This window comes from Apteryx rowi, unplaced genomic scaffold (genome assembly GCF_003343035.1).
Source record: "Apteryx rowi isolate R43461 unplaced genomic scaffold, aptRow1 scaffold_64, whole genome shotgun sequence".
Classification (NCBI taxonomy): domain Eukaryota; kingdom Metazoa; phylum Chordata; class Aves; order Apterygiformes; family Apterygidae; genus Apteryx; species Apteryx rowi.
This window is the reverse complement of record NW_020450916.1, coordinates 2416075-2434513: the sequence shown is the minus strand read 5'-3', so window position 1 is coordinate 2434513 and position 18439 is coordinate 2416075. Positions and strand designations below refer to the sequence as shown.

The following is an 18439-nucleotide window of genomic DNA, read 5'->3' as shown; positions in this document are numbered from 1 at the left end:
CGCAGGATGGGGGCGGCGCTGGTGCGGCGCGGGGGCTGCCTGCTGCTGTGGCTGGCCCTGCTGCTGGGCTGCTGGGCCGAGCTGGGCAGCGGGCTGGAGTTCCCGGGGGCCGAGGGCCAGTGGACCCGCTTCCCCAAGTGGAACGCCTGCTGCGAGAGCGAGATGAGCTTCAACATGAAGACGCGCAGCTCCAGCGGCCTGGTGCTCTACTTTGACGACGAGGGCTTCTGCGACTTCCTGGAGCTCATCCTCACGCAGGGCGGGCGGCTGCAGCTCAGCTTCTCCATCTTCTGCGCTGAGCCGGCCACGCTGCTCTCCGACACGCCGGTGAACGACAACCGCTGGCACGCCGTGGTCATCCGCCGCCACTTCAAGAACACGACGCTCGTCATCGACCAGGCCGAGGCCAAGTGGGTGGAGGTGAAGTCCAAGCGGCGGGACATGACTGTGTTCAGCGGCCTCTTCCTCGGCGGGCTCCCGCCGGAGCTGCGGTCGGCCACGCTCAAGCTGACGCTGTCCTCCGTGAAGGACCGGGAGCCCTTCAAGGGCTGGATAACGGACGTCCGAGTCAACTACACGCAGGCGTCGCCTGTGGAGAGCCAGGAGGTGCGGCTGGACGACGAGCAGAGCCGCCTGTGCGCCCGCGAGGACGTCTGCCTCAACGGGGGCGTCTGCTCGGTGCTCAACGACCAGGCCGTCTGCGACTGCTCCCAGACGGGCTTCCGGGGCAAGGACTGCAGCGAAGGTAAGGCGCCCTTCCCCGCTCGCTCGCCCGCCCTCCCTCCCTCCCGCACCCCCCGCCGGCTTCGCCGAGGGGCTGGCAGCCGCCGCCGACTGCATGGAGTCTCCTCGCCTCTCCCCGCCTCGGGGCGTCCCTCGGGGGCAGGCCGGCGCGAGGCTCGCAGCCACGAGGAGGAGGAGGAGGAGGAGGCCAGGCCGCGCGGGGGGTTTTGCCCCGGCGGGCGGGCGGGTGGCAGTCGATTTCGGGAAGAGGGGGAAGCGACGCCAGGGAAGGTTTTAAGGGGCGAGGTGCGAAGACGCTCTGGGCTCCCCTTCGCGGGGCAGGGGGCACCCAGGGCCCAGCCGGTATTGACACTTGCCTCRGTTACGTCGCCGAAGTAAAACCAGTGATTTATTTGTGCGCTGCTCAGTGGCTGCTGGGGAGGAGGGGGATTAAAGGGAGGATGAGGGTTTCGCGCAGATGGGAGCGACGCTGCTTCGCGACGCRTTCAGCAGTTTCCAGTGCCCGTCACACAGGCGGCGTACGCAGGGGCGAGGGGGGAGCAGGCACGCCGGGGGCGCCAGGCTGCCCGGCGGTGATGCCGAGGAAGAGCGAGTTTAGGAAAACGGCGCTTTCCTGAATCCCGTCTACAAATAAATCACTGAGTAAAATCTGATCCCTGTTCAGCCCCCCTTGTTCTTGGCGACTGGAAGGAGTGTGAACATTTACTTTGCAGATGCATGTAGGACCTTTTCTATCGTTTTGCTGGTAAATGTGCCGCTCCTTGCAGCTACTTAAGCACACAYGAGCACGTATGTTGTGTACCCGGAGCAGATTTTAAAGGTACACGGRTGAAGGAAGACAAAATATATCAAGGAAATTATAATCGCCACRTCAGAAATTGAGACCAGAGAGCTAAGTGTAAAATGTAAAGGTGTAAATATAACAAAGGTGACACGTAGACCAGGTGAATATCCTCACTGAGTGGCTGCATGATATTTATGGCTGAATAACTTGCCTATCTCATTTCTACCAAATTTCACTCGCTATAAAAAAGAAAACATCATTCGTGACTGTGCTTTATTATGTACCACCTTCTGTCCTTAGTGTCAATACTCAAACACGACAGTCATTCTGCATCCTGTTTACTTTTTCAGCTGTTTATCTTTCATCTGCCATTTCTTAAAAAAACAAACCTTTTTACATTTTTAAACATGTGTTTAATAAAGAGAGAGCAAATGGTAGTTTTAGAAAATAATAAACTTATCCCTTCAATAGCCCACAGTTCAAGAAACTGTAAGATGAAATATCTTAGGTATTAGCCTAAGATCATATTTATTTATTATTTGAATGTAAAATTTTAATATGTGGTACTACATAATATATAGGTGTATGTAAAATACTGAGTTGTCTTAACATCTTTGAGTTATATTATAAACCAAAAAGAGAATTATGAGTTGTAGCAGTTTGGTTAAAGCAACAGTGGTCATTTATACATTCTTATGCACTAATATATACTGTACATTAAATCATAATTTATTTATTTAAAGTGATTTTTGAATGCGTAATATTTCTATGAAACAGTTTATATAATTGCATATAAAATGAAGAGTAAGAGGAAATCTTATCTTTAAATAACAGAATTAATAAGCTTAATAGCTATTTTTAAGGAACTTTTATGTTTGTTTGAATGTTAATGAAATTATATATTTTATATATGTATATATGCACACATATAAATGTAATTTCAGTTAGAACTTATAAGAAGATGACATTCAAAATAATATTTAGAATCCCCCAAATTAGGGTAAAATCTGGGCTTCATTCAAACACTAGTAGTTTTGCAATTGACCTCAGCGGGATCAAGATTAGATCCTCACGTGTCTTTTGTCCGCGAAGAAGCCTTATAAAATAATGGCAGGACATATAATTTTAGCATAGCTTCTCAACAAAGGATCATAAAATATTCAGATTGTGATTTCATTAGAAACAGAAGGCAACATTTCCACTGGTCACAATATAAATGGAACTAGGCCTACAGTTTATATTTGTTGATCAAGAAAAGGTAATAACTGAAAGTCAGATCAGTCAGGTTTTGATGAAGGGATTAGTAGCTACTTACATGTGCTACAAAGATGTTGAACTAGTTTGTAAATAATGATCTAATCTTCTAAGAAATAGAAGAGGCAAAAGGACAAGTAAAATTATTATGTCTGCCAAGAAATCAGCCCTGGCTATTGATATTTAATTCTTCATAGTAAACCTAGAAATTATGCTGTTAAGTTTTGATCTTTTGTTCCTGGCAGATGTGAATTTCCCACTACCTTCAATGGGAGTCTGTCAGTCCCAAAAACAGGAGGATCAGGGTCTTGGAGTGCAGTGAGCTGGGGAGGTCTTCTGGGTTTTCAGTCTTTGTCTTTTTGTTTTTGACTAGAAATGGTTTAGATGTGAAAAAAACCCAAATGTTACATTTTAATCTCAAATTGTATCCCAATGATACTGTTTTCCCTTTTAGGTGAAAAATAGTCATTAAATTCTATTTTCCTTAGAGGTTTTTTTTTTTTTTTTTTGCTTTTTGACTAGAAATGGTTTAGATGTGAAAAAAACCCAAATGTTACATTTTAATCTCAAATTGTATCCCAATGATACTGTTTTCCCTTTTAGGTGAAAAATAGTCATTAAATTCTATTTTCCTTAGAGGTTTTTTTTTTTTTTTTTTGCTTTTGTTTGGTGTGGTGTTCTTCTGCATCTCTACAATTTGACAAAGCACAGAGTTGCATAATGTAATGAGGACATTAGAAAGCAATAATCATAATAATAGTAATAATATTTCCAAAATTTTCTATCCTGATTTGCACRTTTGAGAGATTATAAACAACTGATTTAAAGAGTCACTATTTTAAGTCTTAGGATGCAATTTTTCATGGCATTTATTTTATTTTCTGGAAAAAGACTACGTTTTCCAGATTTGTACCTTTGAAAATCTCTATAACTTTTCCTGAAGAAAAGTTTTCTTATAATAATAAAATTTCACCAAGTGTTACTTTGAAAAATCCATAGTAATATAAATGATTCCCAGTAGGCTTAAATCTCCTTGTACTTGTCTAAATCAGGAGTGGCTTCATTTACGTTATCCGAATTACACCAGTGTAAAAACAAGTTAAGCTACCAAAGAACCAGATGTATGACATTCAGTCATGCTATTTATTTGAGTAGGATCTACACTCTCTTCAGTGAGAGCTTGGGCATGAATTACAGAAAAAGGACAGGAGTTTTGCTTGGGTGTCAAGGTTGTGCAGTCTATAGCATAGAAAAATATGATCCCTAGCACTTCTGTTGTCTATTAGTCCATATGCTTATGAATAAAGACAGTGCAAGAGTCTTCTAAAAGAAGAAGTAAAATCTGTATTTAGTACTGAAACATGCAAGGGAATATTATTTCAAATCATAACAGTGGCTTAGTAGAAGGAAAAATATACAAAATCACGATACATTTTGTTAGAAATATGACTTGCATTAAAATATACCCTGATTACCATATTAATTTTCTGATAAATTTTTTACACACATCACAATCTTATATTCAAGGGAAATGATATTATTCCTTGAAATGAATGAAATGGGTATGGTTTGATTTTACAATAGAGTGAGCTGTTCATTAAAAAGACTGTTCTTTAAAATCTACCTTTTTAGTAAAGTAAGTCAGGGTCTGAGAAAGTAAGGAAAATATGCAGTTCATATCAGTGAGTCTTCATATTCTTCTTTCCATTTTTCTCCTATGTTAAAATTTCAGAATAAAAAAACTATTTTTAAGTATTAAATTACCATAATAAAATAGTGACCCTTTGGCTTTAGACAGAATGTTCACATATAATTTTGTTTTCATCTACATTTTTATAAAAAAAATTCTTGTCCAATATCCTGTCTTAGAAATAGCCAGATACCTCTGAAAGAGAAAACAAAAAACCCATAACACACTTTGATTTGGGAGAAGTTTCTCACTGACCCTAGCTTCTTGTCACTTCATGCCCTTATGCTTTTCTGTACCTGTAACTGTTAGAAAAAATACCATACAGCAAGTTTTATCCTTATAAAATATCGCTGGCCTTCGTGCCTCAATATTATCTTTTTGTAGTGACTACAAGAGACAATTATTCTATGGATTCAACATGTTCCTGTTTAGAACATGTTTAACTGGCCTACTGAGTTTCTGTTTTGTGGGAAAAATGAGGACTGTTCATGCAGCTGTTCACTGTAAGAGATATTCCTCCTTGTCAGATATTCAGTAGTTGATTCCAGCTACGGGCTGAGCTGTGAAAATGATTTTTTAAGGAAGCAAATTCCAGATGTCTCAGGCTAGCCAGCATTTAATTTGTTTGGGTTCTGAATATATTGCGTAAATCTTTGTTGTGCACATTTTCTTCTTCATGTTAACTTTTTAAAAAGTCATCCAATATTTGATTTTTTTGATATTTTTCATGTTTTATTCTTTCAATTCTTTCATGCCTTGGATAAAACATACAAACATATTTTGACGTTAATTATCTTTTGCGAGATAAGTGTTTGACTGCAAAGCAATGCTGTTGAAGTCATTGCACATAGTCAGTTTTACAAGAGTAACCACCCTTGTCTTTATCCTTCTTGAATAGTTAGGTATATTTACTATGGGATAACAAATACTGTGAGCAAAACTTTCCTTTTGATTTACACTTCAGATTCTTTGTCTACAATATGCATCTCTATTACATGATTTGTACTTGTTCCTTATCACTGCCAATGGCCACTGGGGTGATGTTGATTTAGGAGGAGGGATAGGAATCCACTAGAGATTACGCTAAGGTTCTGTTGTATTTACGGAATGATTCAATTCAGTTTAAGTAAAAGAGCTTTATATTATTTAATGTTTTCTGAATAGTGGATTTTTTTGGCAAGGTAGAACTTTTATGGCAGATAGTCAAATAATCCCAGAGTCTTTCAAAATGTTTTAAATCAGTGCCCCTTACATTCAGTTGTATGTAAATGGAAAACTCGTGTCAGTTTAAAGCAGAATTTTGCATCATTTTCCTAATGCAATTTGATATATTATTTTGTTTGCCAGGATTTTGCATTATAAGATATTGATTTCAATATCTGCCTCATGTGAAATCACAGCAATTTAAATACTGTGTCACTGGTAATTAGGAACTGACAGTCTGTTTTATATTATCTTCTAAGAAGGCTACTTGTTGAACACTGCTAATCCTTTCAAAATGCTGATATTGAAATACTTCCAAAAGACCACTTACACATATAGCATTCATCTTAGTACCCCAAATCAATAGCGTTTTATATAGTGAGGTTGTTGCTTCCCTCTGCAAAGATGCAGGGCCCATGCCAATTTTGAGTCTATATTGCAAATTATAGGAGGCTAATATGCTAGAATTTACTTCTGACAGCCTACAAGCTTGTGTCAGATTGGTCATATAGTCAAAATTTCAAAATTATRTAATGAAATTGTCTATATTTTAATGTAATTACACTTCAAGGCTTACAGCCATTTTGGACCAAATGTAAATCTTTTCTCGGCTGCAGGTTGGCTACCACTTAAATGGAAGGCTCCCTAGGAATCTTTTTGCTGTAGATGCTAGCCAAGGAGTTGTGGGGAAAACATTTAGATTACAGAACATATAATTTTATCCCATCATCATTACTGAGCTGATGGATAGGAATGGGGAAACAGACTAGGAAGTAAAAACAGTTCTTAACAGAAATAGCTTTAAGTAGAGGCTAACTTTAACAGCAGCTCTGAGGGTTCATGCTTCTTTTTATAAACATATCAAAATTGGCTGGTAATTTAAAACAAAAGGGTTCATCATGCTCTTGTTGAAATTAATGCAATGTTTTGTCTTCCAGAAAGCTTGGAGTTACTTTCAGAAAACAGGAAACCATACCAGCTTCTGGAAAAATACTTTTCTGGTTTACTGCACTTTAGTTGAAAATTGTATACCTTTATAAAAGCATGGTTTTACAGAATAGTGAAGGGCATACTGAAGTGTTGTGTACCATGTTGCACCTGAGGAGTAAATTGCAAAGACTGAAGTACCGTTCCTTCTAGAAATTATTTGTTAGAATGTGACAAATATATAGAATTAACTGGCAAAAATCAGGCTACATGTTATGTCTCTAATACGTTTTTAAAGTTATTCTACTAGTTATTCTAGTTATTCTCTTCTGGGATCATCATTTAATCTTTTACAAAATAATTTAGTGCCCCAGAAAGATGAGAACTTTCCCAACTGACACTTTCTCCTTCTATACTCTGGTGATGGTGTCTGACTTTTCTAGCCAGATTATATGTATAGATTCAGAAGTATAGATTCTCTTCTGCCAAACTAAAAAGTAGTTGTATGTGATGGGTTCATGCTAGTGTCCAGCCATTCTCTTGGAGCCTGGAGTACTCAGGAGAACCAATGAGCACTGCAATGCACAAAATACCCAGGGMAATGCACATGATTTTGAAATGGCATGGCTTTCCCTGTGACCCTAGTCAGTTCACACCATTTCTTGTTTGGTTTCTCCATCTGTACAGTTAAATTAGTAACACTCCATACAGGAGTTTTGGGAGGATTTTCTTCCTGGCTGTCAGCCAGAAAAGATCAGAATTTCTAATATGATCTCCACTGTATAGTCAAAACTTGAAACTCTCTCTACCRTAGAAGAGCCTCTTTAGTCTACAAAACTGATACTTATCAGCCTGCTTTGAGGTTGCCATCATTTCTACTGCCTATCTATCCATACCTGAGTATTCAGAATATTGCTTTTCTCTTGTGCCCTGCAGTTACATGCCTTCTATTAGTCTGGCCAGATATTGGAAATGATGTAAATTGCCAGTTGCCAAACAGATTTCCCTTCAGCTCTTCCCATGGTTGTGACAGTCCCTATCCTTTGCAATGTTATGGCACCTGTACAAAAGTCATTCTCATTACTAAAAAAGGATTGAAGATGTAATGTCTGAGGACAGCGGAGAACTCTGGCTCCCACTTTAYGATCATATCTTTTTCAACATGGTATTTGCTGAAAATACCATGTTGCTTTTGGACGCTCGTTGCTTTTGGATGAGCAATTTGGGGGAAAGGGGAGGGCAGCCCAAGCCTTATGTGAGCTTACAAAGAAATAAGAGACAGAGTGTGCTGGCAGCTTTCTGTAAAAACAGGACTGTGTAATAGGATTTTAGATTTCTGTAATTTTATGGAGTTGTTTATGAACCTGAAACTATTTAGCTAGGTCTTAATAAGCAGCAAATTTGGCATCTCATAGATAGCAAAACAAAACCAAATTCTGTTTTCATTTTCCTTTGGAATCAATTTGAAGTCCCATTGACTCAAGTTTAGAATTAGGGCAAACCTAATAACCTGCTGATTCTGAACTTATTATTTGAGTGGGAATATGAAGACAGAGAAGATCTAGGATGAATTAAATAACCTGCTGATTCTGACTGTAGTATTCATCTGGGAACATATATAGAGAAAAGACTTTTCATATATTCAGATATTTAAAAGCATCATCATCATTATTTTTTTTTTAATTTAATGCATTCTTATGAGCCATACTATATGAGTAAAGTTATGATGTGACTAATTTTGTTTTACATTTAAGGGACTCTATAATATGAGGGAAAAATTTGTTTTACCAAAAAAGTGGGAGGTGTATTCAATAGAATCATTTTTGCAGTTGCTGCCACTACAAATTGTGAAACAGTGTATTTTGCCTAAGTAGGTGTTATATATCTACAATGCTATGTAGGTGTACAAGTCACAGGTTGCTTTTAATCTGTGGCACAATGCACAAGGTCTTAAAATGAAAAGATCTGACTTTTTGGTGATTTCATTTAGAGAAAGGGCTTAATGTTGCTTAAAGGCAGATAAGCTAGGCTTACTCTTCTCACAGTGATGTCTCCTTGTAATGAAGAGAACATGTACAGCCTTTATGGAGGTCACTGACATTATGCTATGCAATTGTAGATGTATGTCACAGTTCCAAAGTTTCAGAATCACATCTTAATGGGTGATACAGAATGACCTTCAGTTTGATTTTCCTTCCCTTCTATGCTTTTCAGCTTTAACAAAAGATGTAAAAATGATACTTGGGTGAAAGGAAGTATTTCCATTAGGAAAAGATTCCTTGAAAAAGATTGTATGTATTTCTTATAAACTATATGTACCTTCTTTTTAAGAAGTGTATAGAAAATCACAGAATTAGTGAGCAGACATGAGGTGAGGAACTGTATCTCAATATTGTAATGTTCTTTTGAAGCTTATCCTGATTCTTCATCTATTCCCAAAGGTGACAGCAGAAACATCCATACAAACACATCAGCATTTGTACAATGGGTGTCTAGAGGACAGTTATGATGAATAGTACTTTGCTTTATGATCAGTTACAGTCTTGTGATGCAAAGATAATATCCATTATTAATAAAATGTGAGAATCAGTTTCTAGTAAAATAAATGCCCTACAGAATCTTTTCAGGAAATGTGCTATCTTTCCTAACTGAATAATTCAGAATCAGTAAAAATAATCCAAAAAAAGTTTGAATTCTACTTGACTTGACTTGATTTGACTCTTATGCAGTGATTGACTTATGTTTGTAAGATCAGGCTCTTACCTTGGAAGGTCCAGAGACATGAGGAGGAGAGGGTAGTGAGAAGGGTTGCTTCTTCTTCCCAGACCACAAACACTGCTCTAAGTACACTGAATATCAGGTGAGTGTCTATAATGGGGTGGCAAGTTGCTTCGCATGATATCATACCCTAGAAAAGCAGTGGTGTTTCCAGAAATGTTAGTACTGACATTGTTATTATTAGTTCTGTTTCTTTTTGAGTTTGCTTTTTTTCCCATTTTTGGTCATCAGAGGAGAGATAGGTGAAAATGGATGATAGAAACCAACAGCTGTATGTCATTTAATTTTTAAGTCTATCTTGCGGTGATACAAGAAAATACTTCTTTGTGTTGGTCACCTAAATAGATTTTTGAAGAACTGCATAATGCCCTCCTGCTACATTCTCTTCAGATGAATGTTGCTGTACTTCCCAGGGGCTGATTCTCTGTAAAGTTTGTTTTCTGCGATGCTTACTGCAGAAAAATAATTTCTGTAATATTATTACCTTGCAAAGAACATGTTTTTAGAACATTTATTTTTTCAGAGGTAAATTGTGGACTGTCTTTCAGCATTAGACAAACGAAGATCTGTCTTGTTTGGTTCAACATTTACTGAAGAATTCTGAAGATGGATCTTATATTCATGCATAAAACATTCCTGATTAATGTGTTATGAGGAAAACACCTATATTTTCCTAGTAGTTCATCAGGAAGACAACGTGATTTGAATATAATTCCTTCTTGGCCCAAAACTGCAATCAGCTTTCCATCAACTAACTCAGTTGTGGTAGTTTCTAGGAATTTCTGTTTTGCCTGTTTGCCACTCCTCTTGGTCCAGAGCGTTTGGAGGAGAGGCTGGGATGAAAGTTAGTTGCAGAGCCCTGACGTTATGCTTGTGCTTCGACAGCTATGTACTTCTAACAGCTGAGATTGGCATTATAGGAAACCATACGCTAGAGCTATACAGTACTGTTTTTATTGTTGTTTTCTTCATTAAAACTTTTGAAACTCCAAAATTAAAGAAGTCATGCATCAGTTTCAAAATTATGAGAAAAAATTTCACTGTTTCTAAGAAACTAAGAAACTTCCAATGACAGAAAAAAGTGATATGTTTTGTTGTTCAAGCAAATCCACTGATGATCACATTTTTAATATTTGAAAAATTTTTAGTATTCAGGGGTTTTATCTATCCTCTTATCAGAGGCTGAATCCTATTCTATTGTTTGAAATACTACTGGAGTCTTTAAATATTTTTTTTTGTCAAATACACATTAAAAATTCTCCATCTTTCATGTTTATAAAAGATAATGAGTGAAAAATCACCAGTATTCAGCCATGTATTATCCCACTGCAACACGTGAGTCATACTGATGGACTTTGTGAATCTTGAACCACAAAAATATGCACAGTATTGCAAGTGAATAAAATTTCCTTTCAATTTTTCCCCTACTGAAAAAACACAAACATGTCTATTGAAAGTATAAAGATAACAGCATAAGTAGAAGGCATGACAGGAATTCAGAATTAAGGCTACATTCACTGAGTGGCGGCTTTCATCTTTTTTGTTTTGTGTGTTTAAGGGTGAAACTTGTCTCTTCGTTTTATTCACATTTGTGTGACAACAAAAAAGTCAGTGACGCTATATCTGTTGTCATAGAGATATATCTAAGTCAAAAAGCTTTCATCTGAGAATTTACTAATATGTAGTTATTTTGATACTGCACTTTCATATGGGGTCATTACTCCTTGGAAATCCAAAATATATTAAGGTGAACTGAGGGCAGGTTTTGATGTTATTCAGGTTTGCTCTTCCTTAGCTTTCTCTTTGGAATTTTGAAAAAAAGTGTATAAATATCTGTTGGAAACTTGGTTCTTGGTCAGCTTGAACTCTCAGTGACTTAAATTGAGCTTTGGTTCATTCAGAGAATGCAGAAAGAGGTGCTAAGACTTACAGAAATTAATTAACTAGTGCTTGTTGGAAGATAAAGACTTCTTTAGAAATCATATTTATTGTTATGGACCATATTTCTAAAATACTTTGCTGCTGTAGGTTTGTCATATTCAGGATCTCTCAGTCAGTTAGCAGAGTAAAATCATTAGTCCAGGTAATGGACTAATGGACTTCCAATGTCTATGTAAATCAGGATTGATGCCTCTAGAAGTTAATACATGTAAGCCACTGTAAAATAAAGGTAAGATCAGAATCAGGTCCTCTGGTCATAAAGAAAAATGTTTCAGTTATGCTAATATGAAAACACTCAAAACCCTCTTGAAACAACTACAAGGTCCAAACAGGATTAACCTTTCCCATTACTATATAATATTACTCTGTGATCTTTTTAGAGATTTCCTTTGTCATTCAGATGCATAGAAGCATTTTGCCAACACAAAAATGACTGGCAAGAAGCTCTTCTGGCTTGATTTACACACATATGTGGTACCAGTAATTACTTATTCCAGTCTTTAATTTGTCCATATTTGTGCAGATATAATAGAGACTGTCAATGCAATTTTCCCTTTAAAATTATGAATTAGTGGCTAAAAAGATCTCATACTTTAACCCCACTTCCATGCTGAGAAGACTTATCCTGTATTAAAATGCTTGCTGTTTGAAAATAGACAATTCTTTCATCTATGCATTTGAATCAATCTTCATGCTCCTTTTCTTGTTCTTAGATACCCATTTGGTGTGCAGGTTTTTAAAGCATAGCTCAGTATGGCCAGTTTTCTTCTTCTCTAATCAACCTAGGTCATCAGGATCAATCTAACACATACGAACATACTACACTCAAAAATCTATGCTTTGAGAATTTTAAGTTTGTGAAATAAAGTCTTCCAAAGCTATGAACTGTCAGGACTAAGGATACTGTACAACTTTAATTTGATCCCTTTGCAGGTACCCATGATGAAACAGTCTTTAATTACATGATCATATACCACTTTTTCCACAAGCCTTCTGCCTCATTTAGTGTGCGTAGACTGGGTAATAATAATAATTTCTTCAATATTTTGTTTTCTCCTTGCTGTTCCATGTGTAGCCCTGAGCCTTATTTATTGTCCTTATTCAAACCAGCTCTGAAGAGAAATTATTATTTTTTTCCTGGGCTTTTCTGTRGTTCTCATAAGTACACTGTCTGAACTACTGTGCAACTATTAAAAAATACACAATACCCAATGAAAGATGACAGATGCTATTATTCCACTTAAAGAGGGGAACTGAGGCAAAAGACATTCTAGTTTTGAGTACACAATCTGATGTTTTGCTGAGTACTTCACATATAACAGTACATATACTATACGTACACCATAGATTCAAAGTGCAGCTTCCATTGACTTCAAATTACATCTCTGGGTGACCAGCACTTCATCTGCTGGGATATCCGGTAAGATAGGCACCCAGAAAACGTGAATGTCCTGAAAAGCGCAAGAAATGAGCACTCAGAAATGTCTGGCTTTAAAAGCCTGAACAAAAGTGTATGGGACCTTTATAGCTGAGGAGGGGATAGCACATGTTTCTCAACGGCAGCATTCAGCTCTCCGTGTGATGAGGAACACCCCACTCCTTTTTCGCAAGGACTCTTCTATTGCAGGGGCAGGTGTACTGTTCACAGACACAACAGGTTTCTTCATTGCTCAGCCATTACGTATTGCTAAGAATAGACCTCTTCTGTGTACAGAACGCGTGAGGGACCCTCTGGAGACAACTGCTGTCAATGGGGTAATTAAAGGCTATATCATAATGCATATAAATACAGAGGATGGATTTAAGTTACATAGGAAACCTTATTTTTCAGATATGCTATTTTTGAGTGATTGACTTTGCAACCTGAAGAATGGTCTTTTAATGTAGTAAAATATGAGTGTGTGTGTACATATATATATATTTTTAGGTTTTTAAAACTCTACTCCAACTCTTACATCCCAGCCCCAGACATTTTCTTCTTTACATTTTAACCAAAAAGCATCCTTTCCATAGTGTCTATTCCCAGCAGGGATGTTACTGAAGGATCGACAGGTTCCCTGCTCCAGAAGGGGGTGGCCAGACACAGCACAGGCTGCAGCAATCTGGAGTTTCTGAGGACAGGAAAAGCCTGCTCAGGCTCAAGTTAAAGAATGCACAGTCCAAACAATCTTTCAGGAATTTACTGATAAAATCCAAGACATCTCCATGAACACTGTACAAACTGAGATTTTTTTAAGAAAGTTTGCGACTTGAACAAATTCTGGCATGTTTTCAAATGTTTGGCAGAAGGCTTAACCCTGAAAATCAAGTCATTCCTCCCCAAATGGTTTTTAGTTTTCTGCTTCAAAATATGACTAAAGTCAAAAGGAATCAGAATGGAAATGAAACTTACTTAAAGTTCCCTTGGTGAGATACTGCTGCTAACATAAATGCCAATTTTTCAGTTGAGCTATTCTTTTGTGACTGAATCAAATATATATTTTTTAAGACTGAAAGAATGGTAGACTTCCCTACTATTACTGAGCCCCTCTCAATTTTCATTAATTAGTGTAAGTGATCCTTTTCTGTAATAAGTGTGCCTCATAAAGATGGGAATCAAGCAAAACATAAAGCATATACAAAATTGTTTCTGTACATTTCAGAACCATTTTTCCAAGGAATGAATTGAGTTGACCTATGAGAGATCCATTTCATTCTTTTATAAAATGCAGACATTGTATTTGCACATCTCTTTAGGGTTGCCTTTGAAAAGCTTTGCTTAAAAGTATTTCTTAAACTCTTTATGTAAAAGTTTTATATGAATGAATAGTATAGCCAATATGTACTCCATACATATGAGCCAGAATCACAGTATTACTCTCTGAACTGACCAGCCTTCATTTTTAGGATACTTCTATCTTTATAAGAACCACATTAATAAATGTCCCAGGAACTTACAATACACCTTTTATTATTTTTCTCCTTGTTTACAAATTATTATTTTCTTTACTTCCCTGTTTGTGTAAATATTTAAAAATTTAAAGATCTGAACAAAATGAAAAATAATGAAGATCAAGATATTTCAAGATAGGGAAGGCTCCAAAGAAGCCTAACATCTCTTTTGAACTATATCTTAATAGAAAACCTCCATTTTCTGTGCATCGATGGCATCATATTTAAATCAGATTTTGGAAAAAATATTAAACTCTCAGTACTGAAATTTTTCATAGCTGTCAAAAATATTGTTAAGACTTTCTTTTCCTTTTGCTGCATTTCAAAACAGTTTTTTTGTTTTTGTTTTTGTTTTTTTAAGTATTTCACCTAAGTTTCAATATGGCTTGGTTTCCTCTCTGGCTTTATGCAAAAAATAGCCCAAACAACTGGTAATAAAATAAGAGACTGGCAATACTGTTAAAACAAATCATTGGCAAATAAATAAATGATATCAGAAGAATGTAACAAAAATACCTGAAATATTATTAAGTATCACAGTATTATTCAGCAAATTATTGCTTAATCAATGTGATGTGAACTGCCTCATTATGCCTAAAGGGTGCACAAAGTCATCATACGATTCATACTTCAGGACGTTCTTACTGTAGATTTTGCTTGGTAAGAACTTTTCTCTGCTTAATCTACAACCAGCTGTTAGTTCTGCCTTGAAATGTTGGATTCCTTCAGAAAATCATTTTAGTTATAGTAGTGACCTTTGGTTCTTGGGTTTTGGGGTTGGATTTTGCTTTTTGCAGAATTTCCTGCAGTTAAGGAAAACTTATTATGAAAGAACCTTGTTTCATCTTTGGGACCCAGATATTATTTCTTCTTTAAAACCTGGATCCTTCAGAAATGATTACATCAGATGAATGGTAGACATCTGGAAGCATAAAATGGAAAAAAGGAGAGATGAAGGACTGAGAAGTAATTAAGTACTGGAAATTGAATTTGGAATTGCTATTTTATTTTCACAATTCTAATACAAGTTCTGTATATATCTCAAGTATTTAATTTCTCTCACAGTTTTTCATCCGTAAAATAAAGTAAATAATAATATTCACTGTCTTCTACCCATTTCCTGTCTGTTTTATTTCATCATGTCTTAGATTTCAGAGCATATTTTGCTTTGTATCTACCATAACCTAGAGCAAGAGAAGTGGATCTTGCTTAGGGTTCTAGATGTTACATATTATGAACAATATTAAGCAGCAGTTGAGATACAAACATTGGGGCATAAGTAATAAATAAATATTTGTAATTTAGGGTATTCCAGTTTTCTTTAAGGTCAACAAAGTTTCTGATGTACTCATATATATTCTTTTCTAATATATGGTCTTCTTCTGGCTCACTGGGGTAACCTGTTTCAGCCTGGATGGTGGTTTATTTCTGACAACATGACATGACAATAAACTCCATTAAAAAGATTAATATATCCTGGAGTAAAATGGTGTTTGTTTATAAAGGGGTCTTTAACAGATGTATCATAAAGGATTCTTAATGTGTCACATTTGCAAGCAAAAGCAAAGATTTTTTTTGGAAATGAACTGAAAACCATCTAAAATACATGTAAGATTGTATTTTCTTGGGGTAAATGTCAGCTGATGAAAAGCATTTTCTTAGGCCTCCTGTGCTTTAATAGTACTTGCTGATGCTATTGTATGAAGGATTTTAGTGCTTTCTGGCAGAAAGTGTTTACAAAATGTCATAAAATGTAAAGCTTTGTGCTTGCAAAAAGGTGTAAGGGGAGAAATAGTGATTTTCATTAATACCTGGTTACATAAAGGCTATTCTGAACAATATAGACTGATTAGCTAGTAAAAGGAAGAAAAGCACTTTCCTAAGTTTCTAACTTTTTGGTAGTTCTGCTACTTGTTGGAAATAACCTACAAGCATGAGATGATGAGATTCATCCGTATTTGAATTAAAATGAAGATCTGATTTTCAGACAGTAATAGTGAAATGATTCTCCTCAGACACCCATGGAAAGCAAGGGAATATTCTTTCCAATTTCAGAAACCTTTGGGTCAAGGACTTTGGTTCTACCTCACACTGCTCAAGTGATCAGAACGTTTATGGAAGTTAGTTACTGTTGTTCATGAAAAATGTATAGAAATATATTGTTTTTATTAGCTATTTATGAAAAAGTTACTGCAAAAATAATTCTAATAGAATTACAGTAACTTATCTTTGTACAATAAAGCAATGTTAAGGCAGCCTAAAGTATATGTAGCTTAAATRACTGTAGCTACAACACTTGATGTCATGAAGATCATGTGAGTGTAACTTTAGATATCAGTTTGATAGTAGACTAACAATTAATTCACCTGTATTTCATCAACTGACTAATCTATACAATACATATACCTATAATAGATATATGTACTGTATATAGAAAGATGCATAGATGGCAGGAGTCTAAATGGGCATTTCAAAATATRTAACCTGAACTGAACACACAGTCCAGCTATGCATTGCTTACCATTTGGATAAAATAAGAGAGTGAATGRCATCTGTGTAACAGAAGATGATAACCTACTGGAGAAAGCAAAACTTAGAGAATGAAGAGACTTAGAGAATAAAGAGCTGATTAAATATATGTGAATATRTATTCCAGTTGCTGGGTTATTACACCTCATCACATGCTAGATGGTCATGTGTAGCCAATGTTATGCTAGCTACCTTTCATGTGTATGTCTGCATAACATATTCAGTTGAGTTGTGCAGCTGAGCAAGGATAATAAATCTGAACGTAGGAAAAGAGTTTTTAGACCCAAGCTCTGTCCAATGACAGAGACAAAATCCCAGAATAAGCAAGCCACAATGTTAACCCAATGTTCTGAATTTCAGTACAATTTTAAATAAAATGACAAATTTGGGGGGAAAAGAAAGCATTTTGGCTAAATGAAATGTCAACAAATGCATGACTGCAGAAGAAAGCATGGAGAATTTAAAGACCTTTACATTTGTGATCAAATGTACTGAGCATGTAAACTGGAAGAGGCTAAATAAAGGAGGAAGAGGCTATGTAGTTGCTATTTGTCATAAAAGTAAATTTTTAATGTTTAGTGGAAAATACAAAAAGGAAAAATAATATTAAATGGACCAGTCTTTCTAAAAAGTTGAACAGATTACTGGAGGTTAAAATACTGTATTATCTGGTATAGCAATGCAAAAATCTTCTTTGTGGCAAAAATTTTAATTTGCAGAGTTTTYCTATTCTGGCATTTTAATTTCTCTAAGTAGCGGGGAAGAACAGAGTCTGTAGCTTTGAAGATCATAATTTAACTCTGACCACTCTTCTCTGGAACTAATAATCATTAGTATAATTCATATGTGCATTCAAACATATTTTTTATGTTTATTTTTATTGAAACAACCATAAATAGAACAAGATTTTAAGATGCTTTCCTAGGTAATGAGTAGATAAGTAGAGGGAGAGTTTTTTTGCAGAGCACAGAGGGTACTCACACACTCACCTCTCACTAAAAGTCTCTTAGGAATTTGATGACATACCGTCTTTTGTGCCTTTGGCATTATCCCTCCTTAGTTATTAAGTGTTCAGTATAGTTACTCTAATTACTATATCAACACTGAGAAGCAATTTGACACACTACACAGGTATTTATTAATATGGATAAATTATAGCAGAATATTTTCAAAAATAAGATATTATCTATCCCTGCCTTTCCTTTTCTTGGCTGTGTATGTTTACACTACAGGTTCTGTGGAGGCAGCGTATATATTTAATTTAATGATTTATATTGTATCTTGACACACTATTCCTGGACAATAAATAAATAAATTACTAATACTTTCAAACATTTAGTAATCGCTCTCAAAATGTTACTTTCTACAAATCTGAATATTGTAGTCTTTTAATCACTAATAAGGCTTGTACATGGCCAGAAATCTGTTGCTACCTTCTTAAGTGCTTTAAAGTACAACAAAATTAGCTATTTTCAAGAATGGTCTTGGACAAAAGAGTACAGAATTGTTTTCCTTAGAATAGTATAAAATACATATTTCCTTTGGGGAGAAACATATGAAAGTAATTTTTCATCTCTATTTAGTCTATTTTGCAAGATACACTTTTGTGTAATCCTACTTTAGCAAATGTTAAAACTTTTTTTTCTCTCTTTTGGAAA

The 18439-nt window shown here is 36.3% G+C and overlaps 1 protein-coding gene across 18 annotated transcripts in view; it reads left to right on the top strand.

The window, feature by feature from the left end:
* Positions 1–6: 6 nt before the first annotated feature.
* Positions 7–18439, top strand: part of NRXN1 (neurexin 1) — a 718052-nt gene continuing 699619 nt past the window's right edge. For all 18 annotated transcript variants that reach the window (XM_026084422.1, XM_026084416.1, XM_026084409.1 and 15 more), the window contains exon 1: positions 7–745. In XM_026084422.1, coding sequence (XP_025940207.1) covers positions 7–745 — 739 coding nt within the window. The remainder of the gene's footprint in view (positions 746–18439) is intronic.